At 34.1% G+C, this 19,921-nt stretch overlaps 1 protein-coding gene across 3 annotated transcripts in view; it reads left to right on the forward strand.

Moving 5' to 3' along the window:
- LOC100378671 (kinase non-catalytic C-lobe domain-containing protein 1-like) overlaps positions 1-19,682 on the forward strand; it is a 72,591-nt gene extending 52,909 nt beyond the window's left edge. For all 3 annotated transcript variants that reach the window (XM_078010137.2, XM_085504162.1, XM_085504163.1), the window contains 12 exons: positions 303-1,401; positions 7,435-7,525; positions 9,303-9,459; positions 9,843-9,971; positions 10,618-10,728; positions 12,660-12,807; positions 13,286-13,447; positions 13,783-14,004; positions 14,265-14,543; positions 15,181-15,303; positions 15,798-16,015; positions 17,422-19,682. In XM_078010137.2, coding sequence (XP_077866263.1) covers positions 303-1,401; positions 7,435-7,525; positions 9,303-9,459; positions 9,843-9,971; positions 10,618-10,728; positions 12,660-12,807; positions 13,286-13,447; positions 13,783-14,004; positions 14,265-14,543; positions 15,181-15,303; positions 15,798-16,015; positions 17,422-17,653 — 2,971 coding nt within the window. In that variant the 3' untranslated portion in view covers positions 17,654-19,682. The remainder of the gene's footprint in view (positions 1-302; positions 1,402-7,434; positions 7,526-9,302; positions 9,460-9,842; positions 9,972-10,617; positions 10,729-12,659; positions 12,808-13,285; positions 13,448-13,782; positions 14,005-14,264; positions 14,544-15,180; positions 15,304-15,797; positions 16,016-17,421) is intronic.
- Positions 19,683-19,921: the final 239 nt, after the last annotated feature.

The raw sequence follows: 19,921 nt of genomic DNA on the forward strand, positions 1-19,921 counted from the left end.
TTCACTAAAGGTAAGATTATTACACAGTAGAGCCACTATAACACTATTATGAAGTGGGTGTTTTCATCGCTGTATTGTTGTAAGCCCTTTGAGAAAAAACACTGGCAGCTCCACCATTCACTAGCAACAGTCATGGTGCTATGCCGTTTAACAATGAGAAAACAACTACTCTTTCTTCAGCTTATTTTTGTGACAAAGGTTTTTATTGGCCTAGGATCATTTCAATTACACCAATCATTCAATTGTTCACTTCAAGAGCTATGCATGCTTACAACTTGATGCCTCATTTTGTATTCCCATAGGCCACACAGTCCAAGACCAACAACGCTGACCAAAACAGTTACAGAACATATATCTGACAACACTGCCTCAGTCACAGCCACTTCTTCACCAAGAGATGTCAACAAAGATGAAGATGCCGATGATGATGATGATGATGTAGATTTTGATACTGATTCAAATGATGGTGATATAGATGATCTTTTGTGTGGGTGCGATTATGAACCTTCAGTGTCGCCAACACCGTCGACTTGTAGTGCTGTTATGAAATCTAAAGTTGTAGCTGATGCCAAGTTGTTTTCACGTGAGAGAGAACGAAGGTTAAGTGAAAAAGCTAAAGTTCCTGTTGCTAAGGAAACAGAGGAGGATAATCAGGATAGCGGTGATGATGTTGTGAAATCTAGCAGTGCCATAGAAAACTTATCAGACTTGATCAAGAGCCTGTCAACTGAGAGTGATGGTAAAAGTGAGCCGAGTTCACAGGAATCATCACCTAGAGATGCTCCACAAAATAGAAAATCGGAGAATCCTCCACTGACACGACAACGTGTTGTTGACTCTGACATCAACTATGCTGAACAGGCATTGAACGATAGTATGAAATCTGATGATTTGAACAAATCCACCATTAGTCTCAATAGTACTAGCTCCGGACCCAGGTTTATCCGGGTCAGGAGTGTTTCCGATCACTCTGATGGATCTGATCTGGAAGAACCAAATGTTCCAGAGGTTAGTGAGCGGCGATTCCGAAAATCACCTCTTGCAAATCCTACTACCATCCGCCGTAGCAGCTCCTGTGGTGATTCGGACTCTAGTACAGGATCTAAGAAAGGAAGAATTCGACGAGCTTTTTCTCGGACTATATCTCGACATAACAGTGCTGCTAGTAGTAGTGCATCATCTGGGATGTCCAGACCAGGAAGCCGTGGAGCTGCCAATGCGGATGAGTCTAGTTCCTCTCTGCCAAGCTCTAGCATAGACAGGGCAATAGAAATGGCTAAATCAAGGCCTAATAGTGCAGTATTCTTTGAAACTGAAGCTGTTGACCCTCTCATAGTGGACTATACTTGTCAGTTAGGAGAATCTGGTGATAAACAACAAAGCATTGAAGCTAAAATTGCTGTGAGTAGAATTTGTATTTTTCATTTTTGTTGGCTTAAAGTACATGTACATATTTTTTGTTTTCACTCATTTTGATGTTAATTATTAGAACAAAATTATGTTTGATATTGCTTGTTTTAGTCACTGGAAACTAAAATTGTGTACTCACGTCTGTTAAAAAGTAAGTCTTTGGGATTGCATAAAATTTATTATAACTAGATAATAAGATTTTGCCTTATCTTTGGCAATACCAGTGAAGGCACAGGCAGTGTCTGTTACTACTTTAATTAGGTGTGAAATAGTTGAACAGTAAACCTGTATAACATTATACATGTAGATGTCTGCAGGCAAATTTGTAGTCCAGGTGTTAATCGTGAAGTCTCTAGAGAACAATGGTAACAAGAAAGCTGCAAAAAATAGAGCATAGTTCTATTAGGACAATAGTGTTTGGTTATAAGAAGTCTTGCATTGCTAGCCCACAACATTCCATTGTAACCTAAACTTTGTGTGACATGTAATGAAAGGCCTGTGGGTTTGTAACAGTATCAGATAGCTCTAAATATATACAGTTAACATACTGTAAAATTCAGTGAATATAGTTTCCAGCGAATACGCTTTTTTCCCTATATTTCACATTCAACTCATCACAGCAAGCTAGTTGGTTCTCATTGATATCTGAAACAAAGACTTTAATAATATGGTTTGTGTACTATTCAATTACATTTCTTATGCATGCCTGGACTGATTACGTTCAAACAAAACAAGATATAATTCATTTTGGTGACCTGACAGTCGACATGTCTTAAACTGTGTCATTTGTTTCTAGTTTGTTCTACCCATTCTCAAATTACAGTTTAATAAAGGCAACACATGTTGCTTCACACATCTTCTTCAATTATTTAGGAGGTTTTGATGGAATTTAACAGGCTAGGGAACATTTTGTCTTCAACATTATTTCTCAAACTTGCCTGGGCCAATTTTATTGATATAATGGTATACATTTGTAATTGTATACACGTGGACGCAGTCCGAAAACAGGGACTTATGTTTTGACCTCTGTGTCCGTGCGTGCGTCCATCCCTGTATCTTAGAAATGCCTAGACCAATCACAATCAAACTTCACACATACATCATACATGATATTATACATATGCACATCAATTCGTTTCACGATCTGATTCAGGATGGCCAAATGGCGGCCATTTTTGTTTTAAAAATCATCAAAATCAAGCATTTCTCGGCTGTTTACAGATGGATTTTGTCCAAACTTGGTATATACGTTGGACATTATAGGACCTTGATGCACATCATTTTGTTTTCAGATAAGAATCAAAATGGCCGACTGGTGGCCATTTGGTTTAATAAATGTGGTTCTAGTGCCATATCTCTGACTTGCTGTGACTGATTATGTTCAAATTTTAATTGTCATAGATATACTGATATATTGGTTTGACGATCCTATTAAAAATGACCAAATGGTGACCATTTTTAGCTCCGCTGTCGACTTTGTCGAGCGGAGCTTATCATATGAGTGATTGTCCGTCGTCGTCGTCCGTCGTCGTCGTCCGTCGTCCGTGTCAATGTTTTACTTTTTCGACTTCTTCTTGAAAACTACAAGCCTGAATGCTTTGATACTTGGTGTATATGTACCTTGGGTAGACCTCTCTCAGATTTGTTCATTTCATGATGATATCTTCAATTCTCTAATTTTGGTGAATATTTTTGTGATTTTTAGTAAAAAGTGATATTTTCGACTTCTTGTTGAAAACCGCAAGTGCAATTGCTTTGATATTACATATATAGGTACTACATTTGGACCTCTCTCAGATTTGTTCATTTTGTAATGATATCTTTAATTCTCTAATTTTGGTGAATATTTTTGTCATTTTTGGTAAAAAGTGATATTTTCGACTTCTTGTTGAAAACCGCAAGTCCAATTGCTTTGATATTTACATATATAGGTACTACATGTCGACCTCTCTCAGATTTGTTCATTTTGTAATGATATCTTTAATTCTCTAATTTTGGTGAATATTTTTGTAATTTTTGGTAAAAAGTGATATTTTCGACTTCTTGTTGAAAACCGCAAGTCCAATTGCTTTGATATTACATATATAGGTACTACATGTGGACCTCTCTCAGATTTGTTCATTTTGTAATGATATCTTTAATTCTCTAATTTCGGTGAATATTTTTGTAATTTTTGGTAAAAAGTGATATTTTCGACTTCTTGTTGAAAACCGCAAGTCCAATTGCTTTGATATTACATATATAGGTACTACATGTGGACCTCTCTCAGATTTGTTAGTCCCCGTTCGAACGCAGTCCGAAAACGGGGACTTATGTTTTGCCCTGTGTGCGTCCGTGATCACCTGTATCTCGAACATGCATGGACCGATTAAGTTCAAACTTCACTCATACATCACACATTATATGGGACATATGCACATGCATTTTTTTCATGATCCGATTAACGATAGCCGAATAGCGGCCATTTTAAGGCCGAAAATGCATCAAAATCGCACATTTTCACCATTCCGGACCCGGATCTCAGTTATGCATGGACGTATTTTGTTCAAATTTGGTACATACATTAAACATAATAGGACCTTGATGCACGTCATTTTTTTTTTTGGATCGGGTTCGAAATGGCCGACTGGCGGCCATTTTGTTTTAAAGAATTCAGTTCTGGATCCGTATCTGAGACATGCTTGGATTGATCGAGTTCAAACTTCACACACACAAGATACATCATGTCACAAATATGTATGTGCATTTGTTTCATGATCTCATTAACGATAGCCAAATGGCAGCCGCTTTAAGGCCGAAAATGCATTGAAATCGCACATTTTCACCATTCCGGACCCGGATCTCAGTTATGCATGGACGGATTTCATTCAAATTTGGTACATACATTAAACATAATAGGACCTTGATGCATGTCATTTTTTTTTTCGGATCAAGTTCGAAATAGCCGACTGGTGGCCATTTTGTTTTAAAGAATTCAGTTCTGGATCCGTATCCGAGACATGTCTGGATTGATCAAGTTCAAACTTCACACACACAAGGTACATCATGTCACAAATATGTATGTGCATTTGTTTCATGATCTCATTAACGATAGCCAAATGGGGGCCGCTTTAAGGTCGAAAATGCATTGAAATCGCACATTTTCACCATTCCGGACCCATATCTCAGTTATGCATGGATGGATTTTGTTCAAATTTGGTACATACATTAAACATAATAGGACCTTGATGCACGTCATTTTTTTTTTTCGGATCAAGTTCGAAATAGCCGACTGGCGGCCATTTTGTTTTAAAGAATTCAGTTCTGGATCCGTATCCGAGACATGTCTGGATTGATCAAGTTCAAACTTCACACACACAAGGTACATCATGTCACAAATATGTATGTGCATTTGTTTCATGATCTCATTAACGATAGCCAAATGGGGGCCGCTTTAAGGCCGAAAATGCATTGAAATCGCACATTTTCACCATTCCGGACCCATATCTCAGTTATGCATGGATGGATTTTGTTCAAATTTGGTACATACATTAAACATAATACAACCTTGATGCACGTCATTTTTTTTTTCGGATCAAGTTCGAAATAGCCGACTGGCGGCCATTTTGTTTTAAAGAATTCAGTTCTGGATCCGTATCCGAGACATGTCTGGATTGATCAAGTTCAAACTTCACACACACAAGGTACATCATGTCACAAATATGTATGTGCATTTGTTTCATGATCTCATTAACGATAGCCAAATGGGGGCCGCTTTAAGGCCGAAAATGCATTGAAATCGCACATTTTCACCATTCCGGACCCATATCTCAGTTATGCATGGATGGATTTTGTTCAGATTTGGTACATACATTAAACATAATAGGACCTTGATGCACGTCATTTTTTTTTTTCGGATCAAGTTCGAAATAGCCGACTGGCGGCCATTTTGTTTTAAAGAATTCAGTTCTGGATCCGTATCCGAGACATGTCTGGATTGATCAAGTTCAAACTTCACACACACAAGGTACATCATGTCACAAATATGTATGTGCATTTGTTTCATGATCTCATTAACGATAGCCAAATGGGGGCCGCTTTAAGGCCGAAAATGCATTGAAATCGCACATTTTCACCATTCCGGACCCATATCTCAGTTATGCATGGATGGATTTTGTTCAAATTTGGTACATACATTAAACATAATAGGACCTTGATGCACGTCTTTTTTTTTTTTCGGATCAAGTTCGAAATGGCCGACTGGCGGCCATTTTGTTAAAGAATTCAGTTCTGGATCCGTATCCAAGACATGTCTGGATTGATCAAGTTCAAACTTCACACACACATGGTACATCATGTCACAAATAGATATGTGCATTTGTTTCATGATCTGCTTAACAATAGCGGAATGATGGCCATTTTAAGGCCGAAAATGCATCAAAATCACGTATTTTCACAATTCCAGAACCGGATCTCAGTCATGCATGGATGGATTTTGTTCAGATTTAGCACAATGTGTTGTACATATGCAGGTGCATTTCGGTCATGATCTGCTTTGAATGTATATGTCACTCAAATATGAACGGAACGGGGACGTGTCATTGACAATGACTTGTTCATTTTGTAATGATATCTTTAATTCTCTAATTTCGGTGAATATTTTTGTAATTTTTGGTAAAAAGTGATATTTTCGACTTCTTGTTGAAAACCGCAAGTCCAATTGCTTTGATATTACATATATAGGTACTACATGTGGACCTCTCTCAGATTTGTTCATTTCATGATGATATCTTTAATTCTCTAATTTTGATGAATATTTTTGTAATTTTTGGTAAAAAGTGATATTTTCGACTTCTTGTTGAAAACCGCAAGTCCAATTGCTTTGATATATTATACATATAGGTACTACATGTGGACCTCTCTCAAATTTGTTCATTTTCTAATGATATCTTCTGTTCTTTAATTGCCATGTGCATTGCTAACAGCGGAGCTATCTCAGCCGACAGGCTGCTTGTTGTACTAACAAATTATTAAAATCAAGCATTTCTCTGCTGTTTACAGATGGATTTTGTTCAAACTTGGTATATACGTAGGACATTATAAGACCTTGATGCATATAATTTTGTTTTTCAGATAAGATTCAAAATGGCCTACTGGCGGCTATTTTGTTTTAATGAATGTGGTTCTAGTGCCATATTTTTAACTTGCTGTGATTGATTATGTTCAAATTTTAAATATTCATTATACATCATGTCATAGATATACAGATATATTGGTTTGACGATCCTATTCAAAATGGCCGAATGATGGCCATTTTTGTGCTAAAAAAATCATCAAATATCAAGCATTTCTGGCATTTATGGATGTATTTTGTTCAAACTTGGTACATATATTAGACATTACAGGTTCCTGATGCACTTTATTTTATTTTTTTAGACCAGATTCAAAATGGCTGACTAGTGGCCATTTTGTTTTAATGAATGGGCTTCTAGAGCCATATCTCTGACATGTTTTGACTGACTATGTTCAAATTTTATATATTCATTATACATGTATTAAAAATGGCTAATTTTGTTTTAATTAATGCTGTTCCAGAGCAATATCTCTCAATACTCGTTTGACGATCAGATACAAATGTCAATCATTTAAATGTTAAACAATCATCATAATCATATTCCTGTTTATATTCCAGCTATATTACTATAAACAAAACTATATATCTTAAATTCGATAACTAACAGGGACTGTGCCATGCATGGCTTGTTTAACCCATTTTGGATAAATATGGTATGAAGGCAAAATTGGGTTTTGATACATGTATAAACATATATTCAACTGGCGTCGTAAATTTTTCTGCCACACTTAACCAGTCTTGTATACATACGGTTCCAGTGCAAGACGTAATGTTTTCAATGTAATTTTTGTTTTCTTGATATCTTTCCCAATACGGCTCAGATTGATAACAATTTCTGATGCTTACTAGTACCGGTAATCATTTGTGTGTGTTGTATGTCATCTACAGTGTGAAGTGATTTGTCATTACAGGAAGTGGAACAACAACTTATGATGGAGTACAGAATGAAAGCAAAATCAGAGAAATTTTACAACAAGTTGGTTGAATCACACAAGGGAAAAGGTAAAATCAGTACATTGTTTATGTTCTGTGCGTGTATTGTAACATATGCTTGTATTATATTGTGGTATAATCTCTCATTCATTATGGTAATGTTGCTATTCTAACATTCAATTGAATTTTTTCTCAAATTATACAAAAGAACCAATTAAGGTGCTAACAGTGTTGGGGTTAATCTTAATAAAAAATATACCATGCATCGCACCCATGTAATGCTGTTTGTTATGAGGGTAATCTTTCAAAGTTTGTTGTTGTCTTTGTCATGTTTGTTACTGTACTTAATGATGTTATAAAAATTGTATGTTATCACATGACCATCAATATATACGAGTAATATTCGTAATTTAAAATGTGGGTCAATCGATGCGCTTTAGACGGCTTTTTGGTTCTCAGAGTTGGTCATGTGATGAAATGATGATCACCTGATATTACTTGTGGTGTTGTAATCACTCTTTAGTTTACTCATATATACCAGCTGTACAGACAAGTAATATCAGGCGATAGCTTTATAATATTAAATACATTTGCCATGTTTGTTTGTGTACTAATGATGTTATATTTATTCATGTCCATCCATTCATTTTTATCTGCTGCGGATAATAACAGAACCAGGTTTGTTCTGTTTTTACATTTTTATATTGTGAAGCACAGATATGCCATTGCACGGTCATTTCTGCCAACATCACCTTTGCAGTGTGTTTAATTTTCTCAACTTTTCACTTTAAGTTAATCTGCATGTAATGATATCATCTGTCAGTCTGCTTGTGAAAACATAATGTATCTGTTCGGCCAAAATCAAAATATGTCTTTAACCCTTATTCTGCCAGTTCCATGTACTTTAATGTACTTCCATGTACTTCCAGTTCCATGTACTTCCATGTTCCATTAATAGCAGTGATATTGCAGTGTGTTAGAATACCCAAGCTACTGCTATATGTCCAAACAATGTATTCTCTGGGAATTTGTTATACTGAAAACCTACTATCAATAGTTTTGTCACATTTCACAGTAATTGAATCTATTTTTTGGCATCTAGTCATATTGGATTTTAATAAAAAAAAAGCATCCTTTCAGCTGCTACTGTTAAATATATCATCCAATCGGCTTACTGATACTAAATATATCATCCAATCGGCTTACTGATACTAAATATATCATCCAATCAGCCACTGCTTTAAGATAAACTAGGATATTGTCTTACTGATACTAAATACATCAATTACTACCAATCAACTGATCTGGTATCATAGAAATAAAATAACATATTATGACTTTGGTTTGGATGCATATAATGTTTCATTGTATGAGACTATATCTGATATTGTACTATTAGTCACTTGTAGTGTGATTATTTGTGTCTTTGCCAATTGGATTTACATGAAGTGACATCACCTGTGTTGTGTGCGTGCATATTTTGTAGTGTCACTATGCTGAATATAACATCTACACATGTATTTTGGAAATGCACATATTTATAGATTATGCATAAAGCACATCCTATTATTTGTGAGATGACAGTCAACATTGAACTATAAATGTACACCAGGTGTCAGAGTTTTTGACCAATCAACTGAATATAAATACACTATGCATATGTCTCATATTATTTGTTTCAACAAATTTATTGTTTCAACAGTTGGACACTGGAAGAATTTATTACTTGATATCCAGGAGAGAAAGTCACTTTGTAGATGACATGTTCTGTTCAGATCACCAATTAAATTCAGCAAACATGCATTTACTATGGATTGAACTGATTATCTTCTATTTGCTGCTTTAGGGAATGATCAGAAAAACATGGTTGGTAAGGTTGGAAAACAGATTTCTGAGATGAACAAGAAAATAGATTTCTTGGATAGTGCCAAGCGTCATCTTGAGATGTTGTATGCTGAACAGTGGGGATTGGACCATGTACTACTCCACTCATTTGCAACTTGGTAAAGTTATAATATTTTGATTTTACCAACTCACTTTGTTGTCTATATTTCCATTTAAGTTTCATTAGTTATTAAGATTGATAATTATGTAATAATAAATTGTAGTCTTTCCATGGTAACCGCTTTTACCACTAAACTTTTCTATGGAAATATTTACTTTTTTCATTCCTAGTTGTGTTGTGTATGTTTTATTGCTCTACCTTTCTGTTCATTATATTGTCAATAATTTAAAAATATTATACATATCTTTTCTGATCAAGATATGACAGCATCATACATTTACTATTCACTGTGTCCTCAATGTGTTTGATGGAAATACAATTCTATGTCTTTATTATTGTGAATGTACTTGTCAAATGTTGCTTACTATGTGTTTTTTGTAGTACTTGTAATCAGCCAATGCAACTGTTGCCAAGTGATGACAATCCACTATTAGTATTCCACTCAACAAAAGAAGGACGAATGTTACAAGCCGGTACACCATCTGGATTATTTTCTTTTCTCTTTGCAAGGTAGGTACTTCAGTATTGGATTTACATATTTACACCACAAACAGGATGACATCTCAGCATCTGATGTTTTACATAGAAACTGCATTATGTTTATCTTTTCACCACCGGTTCCCTCTTTTCACCACCAGTTCTCTCTTTTCACCACCGGTTCCCACTTTTAATCACAAATTCACAAAATAGTCCCATATATAGTCTGCACTTTCCTTCAGCAGATTTGCACAAAAATAAACACATTTTTTTTTTTAAGTAAACTTTTGAAATTGACTCAAATTTTTTCGGTTGCCTCCAAAATTAGGGTTCATTTTCAGAAATATTGAAGAATATAAGAAAAAAATATCCAGAAAAAATTGGGTGATAAAGTCTGGTGGTGAAAAGGTTAAAGCAACAAACACTCTGATACCTGCCATGTGTAAACCAATATTCAGTTCATTGAAACAAAATTAAAACGCTATTGTTGTGATGTCAAAAAATAGTAATTAAAACATCTAATATTAATGATTTTTGAGAATCTGGTTTTGATAAAGTAGTAGTGTTTCATAATGAAATTATCTCTGATAAGATCATAATTATGTATTATTATTGAGTATCATACTGAAAGCTGACTGAAACTTGTTACTTATAAATATTCATTTTTTTTTGTTTTCAGGCAAGCATTATTGGAAGGATATCTACATCATTTTTTCTACACCTATAATTATTTTGCTACTGCCAAAGATCTATTCAAATTTATCACTGACAAATTTCTCAGTGCTTTAAGGTGAGTTGGCACACAATCAGCATTGTTGACCTTTCCACCACCAGTATAAATTATTGTAACCTTCCACATATTTGTAGCCAAAGTTTCATCAAGTATTGTTAGTATCAGAATGCACACTGATACTACAAATAATAATATCAGTGGTGAGACCAGTAGTTACATTTTTAATGATTGATAAAAGCAGCCAGAATATATGTTATAGAAAGTCATACTGGGTTTTAGCTCCGCTGTCGACTTTGTCGAGCGGAGCTTATCATATGAGTGATTGTCCGTCGTCGTCGTCCGTGTCAATGTTTTACTTTTTCGACTTCTTCTTGAAAACTACAAGCCTAAATGCTTTGATACTTGGTGTATATGTACCTTGGGTAGACCTCTCTTAGGTTTGTTCATTTTATGTTGATATCTTTAATTCTCTAATTTTGGTGAATATTTTTGTCATTTTTGGTAAAAACTGATATTTTCGACTTCTTGTTAAAAACCGCAAGTGCAATTGCTTTGATATTACATATATAGGTACTACATGTGGACCTCTCTCAGATTTGTTCATTTTGTAATGATATCTTTAATTCTCTAATTTTGGTGAATATTTTTGTCATTTTTTGGTGAAAAGTGATATTTTCGACTTCTTGTTAAAAACCGCAAGTCCAATTGCTTTGATATTACATATATAGGTACTACATGTGGACCTCTCTCAGATTTGTTTATTTCGTGATGATATCTTCAATTCTCTAATTTTGGTGAATATTTTTGTCATTTTTGGTAAAAAGTGATATTTTTGACTTCTTGTTAAAAACCGCAAGTCCGATTGCTTTGATATTACATATATAGGTACTACATGTGGACCTCTCTCAGATTTGTTCATTTTGTGATGATATCTTCAATTCTCTAATTTTGGTGAATATTTTTGTCATTTTTGGTAAAAAGTGATATTTTTGACTTCTTGTTAAAAACCGCAAGTCCGATTGCTTTGATATTACATATATAGGTACTACATGTGGACCTCTCTCAGATTTGTTCATTTTGTGATGATATCTTCAATTCTCTAATTTTGGTGAATATTTTTGTCATTTTTGGTAAAAAGTGATATTTTCGACTTCTTGTTGAAAACTGTAAGTCCGATTGCTTTGATATTACATATATAGGTACTACATGTGAACCTCTCTCAGATTTGTTCATTTTGTAATGATATCTTTAATTCTCTAATTTTGGTGAATATTTTTGTCATTTTTGGTAAAAACTGATATTTTCGACTTCATGTTAAAAACCGCAAGTGCAAATGCTTTGATATTACATATATAGGTACTACATGTGGACCTCTCTCAGATTTGTTCATTTTGTAATGATATCTTTAATTCTCTAATTTTGGTGAATATTTTTGTCATTTTTTGGTGAAAAGTGATATTTTCGACTTCTTGTTAAAAACCGCAAGTCCAATTGCTTTGATATTACATATATAGGTACTACATGTGGACCTCTCTCAGATTTGTTTATTTCGTGATGATATCTTCAATTCTCTAATTTTGGTGAATATTTTTGTCATTTTTGGTAAAAAGTGATATTTTTGACTTCTTGTTAAAAACCGCAAGTCCGATTGCTTTGATATTACATATATAGGTACTACATGTGGACCTCTCTCAGATTTGTTCATTTTGTGATGATATCTTCAATTCTCTAATTTTGGTGAATATTTTTGTAATTTTTGGTAAAAAGTGATATTTTCGACTTCTTGTTAAAAACAGCAAGTCCCATTGCATTGATACTATTCATATTGTTCATTTTCTAATGATGTCTTCAGTTCTTTAATTGAAATGTGCATTGCTAGCAGCGGAGCTATCTCAGTCGACAGGGTGCTTGTTTCTTTTACTTTGCAACCTGACTATTTTGCTACATATTGACAGTTGTTTAAATGTATTGTGTTTATTTACATACAGTGTATCAGTGGAACAACAAGACAATAGAATGAAAGTACATTGTAGATCTATAGATATCCTACAGGTATGGATTGAAGGTTTCTATCAAGTGGATTTCAGACCAGATATTGAACTTACACAAAAACTAGTCAGTTTCATCAAATATAAGGTGAGCTTATGGAGTGATGTGACATTCAGTTAAGTCAAATCATATATACATATATACAAGTTGGAATCTGATATTTCAACAAACAAGCTGCTCTCTGATTGGTCTGACCAATATGTTTTAGAGTGTGAAAGTAGCTTTGTATTGACTCCCTACAGACAATATAAATATTGTACTATTTATAGATAATACATGCATACATCACCACACTGACTGATCATGTTGTACATATGAACATATATTTGTTGCTTGATAAGCATTTATGTCATTCCAGAACTGTATATTGTTGTATAGAAACAGATTTTGTTCAAACCTTGTACATACATTAGACATTATGATGCCCTTCTGTGTGTTTTCTAGATAGAATTCAAAATGGCCACTAGTTATCAAATTTCACACATGCATATAGACTGAGACTTTACCCATCATGCCTCTAGATTTACATATGTACAGGTACATAATAGTCTATGATTTATTACAGGTGGTGCCCGTGGATCCACAAGGAGAATTCCTTTTACAGTTGTTAGAAAAACATCAAAATGAAGTAGAGGAAAAAACGGATGGTGTATTTGTTTTTGATGACTCCTCTGTTGGTGATGTGGATAAGACGCTGAAAGGTGCTGAAAGAACACCGCCAAAAAAAGTAAGTTTGAAAGAAACCACAATCTTAAAAAGACATTCATCACTCTTGTCTTCTTGTATGCTGTGTTTTTCAGAATGTAAATTATATGATAATTAATCTTTGCTTGAACTCCCGCAAATATCATGAATCGCATAATCCTTATACAGCATACACAAGGTGAATAGAACACCGTGGCGTCAACAACGCAATGATATATTTATACATGTATTCAATGTTAATTCAGCAATAGTTCCACTGTCAACACTGCCATTTCACCATGTCATACTGTGGAAATATGCATTTGATAAATATCTTATAGTGATGTTATTAATAATTCAATTTGCTTCTATATTCAGGCACATTCTTTCAGAATTGCTCTGGGCTTGCCAAAGAAAGCACTGTCTATCTCCAAGAAGGAACGCAGTAAAGTTGGTGTGACATCATGTCTGAGTAAAGAGAAAACTAAAGGCCAGGCATCTGGAGTGTATCTTCCAACACAGTGTATGGAGAAAGATTGGTTTTCACTCAGTGAGCATCTCACTCAGTCCTTGGCATATCAACTCACACTTATGCAGCAGGTACATTGGTTATGTTCATCTTAAAGATAACTATTCTCATAATTTTGTTTATTTATCATAGTTCTTGATCTCAAGTCTATCATTCTGTTTTGTCCAAAAAACAAACTTAAAGTTTGAAAAAGTCATAGAAAATGTTCAAACATTTTATCAGCAAATAATCTAGTTATCAGTGATTGAGATGTTTGATGTTTTTAAAATTTCATTTTTTTTATTTATGTTTACATTACTGCTGTATGATATGTTTAAACTGTGTGTTTCAGGAATTGTTCCGGAAAGTTCATCCCATCCATTACATGAATTCAAGAGCACATGGTGTTGGAGTGGATAGCACATCTAACTTCACATTCCGAAGAGTATCTCAATCATTAAGTAGTAGTCGAGTTGATTTGGATCAGACAGATCAGGGAGATCAGATGAATTTAAGCAATCTATTCAAAGATCATTTACATGATAGTCACCTGATTCTTACATTACTGGACTATTCTAGAAGTGTCTCACATTGGGTATCATCTGAGGTGTTGTGTTGCAGCTCTACAAAGGTCAGTCATCTACTGTAAAAACTATTTAATTAGTGGATTATTAAATTTATCTACTAGTATTTAATTCACAAGCTGTCATCGCTGTTTAAATTGTATGTTTTTAATTTGCATTCAGTAACAGTGATACACAAAATGTGACAAGGCAAAAATAGATTAATACAACTATTGCTCTGAGTGATGTGATGTGATGTTTCCTGACTGGTTTTATACATGGCTTGTCACCAATTTTTATGTGGCTTGCTATTGCTGTGGCAACATGGACAAATACTGGTTATTGTCATGGTAATTGTCTTAATAGTATTTCGGCTATGTATGAATTAATTCAGTGACAATTTACATCAGAAATGCAACTTTCTTTATTTTGTTGTAAAGTCTGGACAGTGAGTTGATGTTTTCAGCATATGTGCTACTGTAGAATGTGATGCAATGTGACAAGTCAACAATGTACAATGCACTATCTATTTATATTCAAGAATTACAGTACTCAAATGTTTATCATGTCTAAATTTTGTGAGAACACTCGCGCCTTCAAATGCTGGTCTAACAACTGGAATAACACTGAAAACTTGCATAGATATCACTTTTCAATTACAAATTTATTTTGTCTATTATTAATATATTTCTCTTTTAATTACAGGCACAGGTTGCAATTGTGACTAAATTTATTTACCTTGCTAAGATGTGTTATGATGTAAGAAACTATGATACTTCAGTTCAAATACTAGATGGCTTAGAAAACCTTATTGTTAGACAAGTACCGGTAAGAAATATTATATATCAGTTTTAAACTTGGTGCATTCAAAAATAGTGAACATCCATAATGTGCTTTCTGTGTGAACTTTCCATACAATACAATAATAAAACATATTGTATTCCTGCTCTAATGTTTAAGCTGTGATTAGCCTGACAGTAAAGTAATAATGGACTACTGTAAATCGCTTAATTCATAAAGACAAAATGTTATGCAAGTCCCTGGCACACTCTGTGGCTAGAGAAATTGTTACTGCAGACCAGTATTTACAGTATAAATGGCTGTAGTTTTTCAATCGACATCTAAATTTATTGCAATTTAAAAAGTTGTCTTGTTTAACAGTAGAAAAAAACGTTTCTGTATTGTAATTGTCACAAAATTGTGGTTTAATTTTGAATTTTTCTAAAATTTTGACAAAAAAAACCCTGATCATAAAAAGGTTTACATGATGTGCTTGATGATCAGAAATGGGGTTTAAAAAAACAAAAATTACTTTGTTGCAGGCTTGGCGTAACATTCCATCCAAGGCTTTGAACATAATGCAGGAATTGATTGCTGCCAAGATGTTCCTACAAAGTGACAATCAGTGTTTAGTTGAAGGTGAAAGTCATCGTGATCAACCAACCCTGCCATGTACATTTCTATTTTTGATGCATATACAGCAGCTAGAGATTGGTAGCTTTACACTTGCCAATGGAATGTACAAGTGGACTAAAATGAAGTGAGTGTGTCACAATTTGTTTATTTGAAATACTGACAAATACAAGCAATACATGCTGCTTACTTCACGTAGTCTTTCTTTTTATAATTCGGTCTCCTTCGTCTGTGCGTTCGTGTGTCGGTCCGGAGTCGTATCTCAGAATCCCTTGGACCGATTCCGTGCATTCTTTTCATGTGCCTAGTACTTTATGTAGGACATATGCACATGCAGTGGTTTAGCAATTCGATTCAAAATGGCCGACTGGCAGCCATCTTGTTTTTTGAAAATGTTGTATTTTGGACATGCTTTGTCAGTTGTCATTCAAACTTGGTACATGGATTATACATGTTAGGATACATGTCCATGATGATTTATTTTGCAATTGGATCAAAGATGGTCGACTGGCAGGCATTTTGTTTTTGTTTTTTTTATTTAGTATCTTGGACGTGCTCTGTCAGTTTTCATTCAAATTTGGCACATACATGTACTTTATACATATACATGTTAGGATGCATGTCCATGACAATTTGTTTCAAAATCTGGTCAAGGATGGCCGATTGACAGTCATCTAAGTTTTTGGCAATACTACATGTACTATATTTCCACAATTTATGTACCATTTTCATTCGTATTTGGCACATACATCATACATATCAGTGTGTTTCATAATCAGATCAAAGATGGCCGAATAACGGCTGGTTTTATTTTTGGCCATATTATTACTACATGGAACATGTGTTGTGATGTAAATAAACAATCTGTTGTATACGCCACTTGGAACTCAAGTTTCAAGGACACGCTCGCGACAACCCCTCCGCTTTAATATGACGAGCACAAAGAGAACTTAATTTAACAGGGACTGTGTCATTTTCAATGACTTGTTCATCAAGTCATTAGTGTTCCTATTTCAATATAGATTGACCTCTGTGCATCCTTCCCTATCTGTATCTGTTAAATGCCTGCAATGATTGCGTTCATGCATACTTCATACATCTTGTGTATTTGTTTTGCAATCTCATTCAAGATGGCCATCATAAGACCCTGATAACAATTAAAATCAAACCAAATCCTGTCGTTTATGGACATATTTCATTGAAACTTGATACATATATTAAACATAATGGATTCTTGATACATGTAATTATGTTTCACGGATTTGATTAAAAATGACAGATTGGTGGCCATTTTGTTTGAGCAAATGCTGTTGCACAGCACTTTCAAACCTAAAAATGCTTTACAAACTATAACAGTCTAGCTGCATGTACATGTACTTTTATATTGACTTAACCGATAAGGGTTAAAGATCTATGTTTAGTTACAATATGCAACATAAGATGTTGAGAACAATTTTCAACCTTATCAATTGGTTAACAGACAACAAGAATTGATGTGTCTATTTACTGATATAACTGATTATTATTTGCCAGGTGTATTGCAAGACTAATTGATCAAATCAGAGTATTTAAGGAACATCGATTCTCTTTTGAGGCTGACCCAGAATTACAGTTGCTTCTAAGACAACGCATAATGGAATTTCAGGATCAGGATTTACATTTGTTAGCGGTGCAGCAATCAACCAATTTCCATCACTTATCTGGGGAGAAAAGCAGTCGTAAATTTCATGATGCGTTAAAGAAAGTCAGAGCTTCCTTGCAGTAGTTCATCTACTTTGCTTTCTTTAAAGTCTTTCATCAACCATAGTACTGAAGTCATTTCAAGACTTGCTCAGCATTATTTTATTGGTCACCATAGCAATATTTTACCAAATAAGATGTGACCAAACAATGTTATTTAATATAACAGTATCTTTCATTGAGGATGCTGTCTCATAAACTAGTGTTTGGTTTCTTTGATACAGTGTGTCATATATATTTTCTTTCCAAGAAATCAAAGTTGATATCTTTGAATTGTTGTTGCTTTTGGGGAGGGGGGTCCACAATGAGACTATATCTGCAGCTGATGAAAACACTGACTTGCAGTTGTACTTATCTTTTCAAACTACTGTAGAATACTTTATTTTCGCTTGGAATTTATTTTCGCTATTTTCGCTGAAAGGATGCTTCCGTGAAAATAAAATCCAGCGAATAAACTTTTTTTCCTATATTTCAAATTAAACTCATCAAAAAATCAGTGAAAATAAATTCCATGTACAAAACGCCCAAAAAGCCTTTTCAGCGAAAATTAATTCCAGCGAAAATAAAGTATTCCACAGTACTCTATAATCCTGTGTGTGTTTTACATGTCAGTTTCACGAGTAGTATTTACAATTGACAGGAAGAAGAATAGACTGGATGCAGTCAGTTAGGAACACATACACCAAATACTTATAATAATAAATATTTTTATTCAAACTTGACTTAATTTGTATATATTCAGAGATGAATTGATGATTTTATGTATTTTTTCGGAAGATAATTTTATTAAATTATTTCTTTGAGTCTCAAATATAAAAAACTTGTTTGTTTTATGGAGCTCCATGGTTGTTATAATTTTTTTTTTCTTTAAGAAATGTAAATGTGTGTATATGTATTATATATATATTACAAAAATATACTTATAAAGGCTGAATTTTGATTTGGTACTTGACTGATGCCACATGTTTTAGTTACTGCAGGAAGCAAGATTTAAAATAAAACCATAAATATTACTAAAAATAACTAGAGTGGTTTTTAGTTGCAGAATGACACAACCAATACCTTTGAGTGTGATATTCGATCAATGAAGATGAACTTGTTTCTGTACACATGCATCAGGTTTTTTTGTTTAATTTGTTGAAATATTTTGCATCATTTGCATGCATTCTGTCCAGATAAAGTTGTATTCAATATCTACCATTCCTTCCATGTATTTCAAAATCTGCAATTCCCTCCATATATTACTGTATGTACTGCACTAAATCCATCCAAAACTGTTATAGCATTTTCAGGAATATTTTATTCATAAACAGGTTTTATTATATACCTTCCTTAAACGTTGTGTTGTGTAAAGTACTCATGTTTGTCTAGTCTCCTGTACACAGGATATGATGTATCTTGTCATTAAATGGGAAACAAGGGAACAGAAGCGCAGCGCCCTCATGCCATGCCCATGCGCCCCCTTACCCTGGGGAGCAGATCCTCTGGCAACCATAAAATTCTGATTGTGGCCACAGTCTCCAACTGTGACCTGTCTGATAGTAATTTTGGCCCCAAGTAAGCTATGGAATGCTCCATTTTAACTTAGAATTATCAAAAATTCCACACCCTGATAGGGAGAAAATTATCAAAAACTCCACACCCTGATAGGGAGAACCCTATCTCCCCCACTTGGTGGCACCGCTGAATTGCAGTGCTCCCTCTTGCATTTTTTTTATATAGAAAAACCCCTGACAACTATCAGTAATTTTAATGTAATTTGAGCTATTTTGAATAATGTACTTATTATTTCAAAGTTTTTAAATACCGGTTTTCCATCCACTGTAATCTTGGATCTATCATGCACAAATGTTGAACTAGATAGAAATATTAATCTTCCCAACTTTTAAAATTTTTTATTTTTCTATCAGAAGTTTGTATAATTTTGAAATCCTACTAAATATTTATGTGATTTTTAATGAAATATTGATAGTTTCAACCCTACTTTATGGAGAGATATAAATATTATGCTATTATTATATTCTCTGTGTGAATAAATTAAGATATTACCATAATTCTGAATTTGAAGTCTTTGATATGTAGACACATGTTATTAGTATTGAATCCATAGTAGAACTATTTGACATGTTGTAACCCTTGATAGCCAGGTTTACAGATTCACTCACAGCATTATTCTTAGATTGTGCTGCATTCAAATTTTGCACTACTGAGCATGTTACTGCACATATATGCAATGTATTATGGGAGATAACTTTTCATGTTATGTACAGGAGAATTATTACTGAGTATAATT

The sequence above is a fragment of the Saccoglossus kowalevskii genome, chromosome 10 (assembly GCF_978046115.1).
Source record: "Saccoglossus kowalevskii chromosome 10, keSacKowa6.1, whole genome shotgun sequence".
Taxonomy (NCBI): domain Eukaryota; kingdom Metazoa; phylum Hemichordata; class Enteropneusta; family Harrimaniidae; genus Saccoglossus; species Saccoglossus kowalevskii.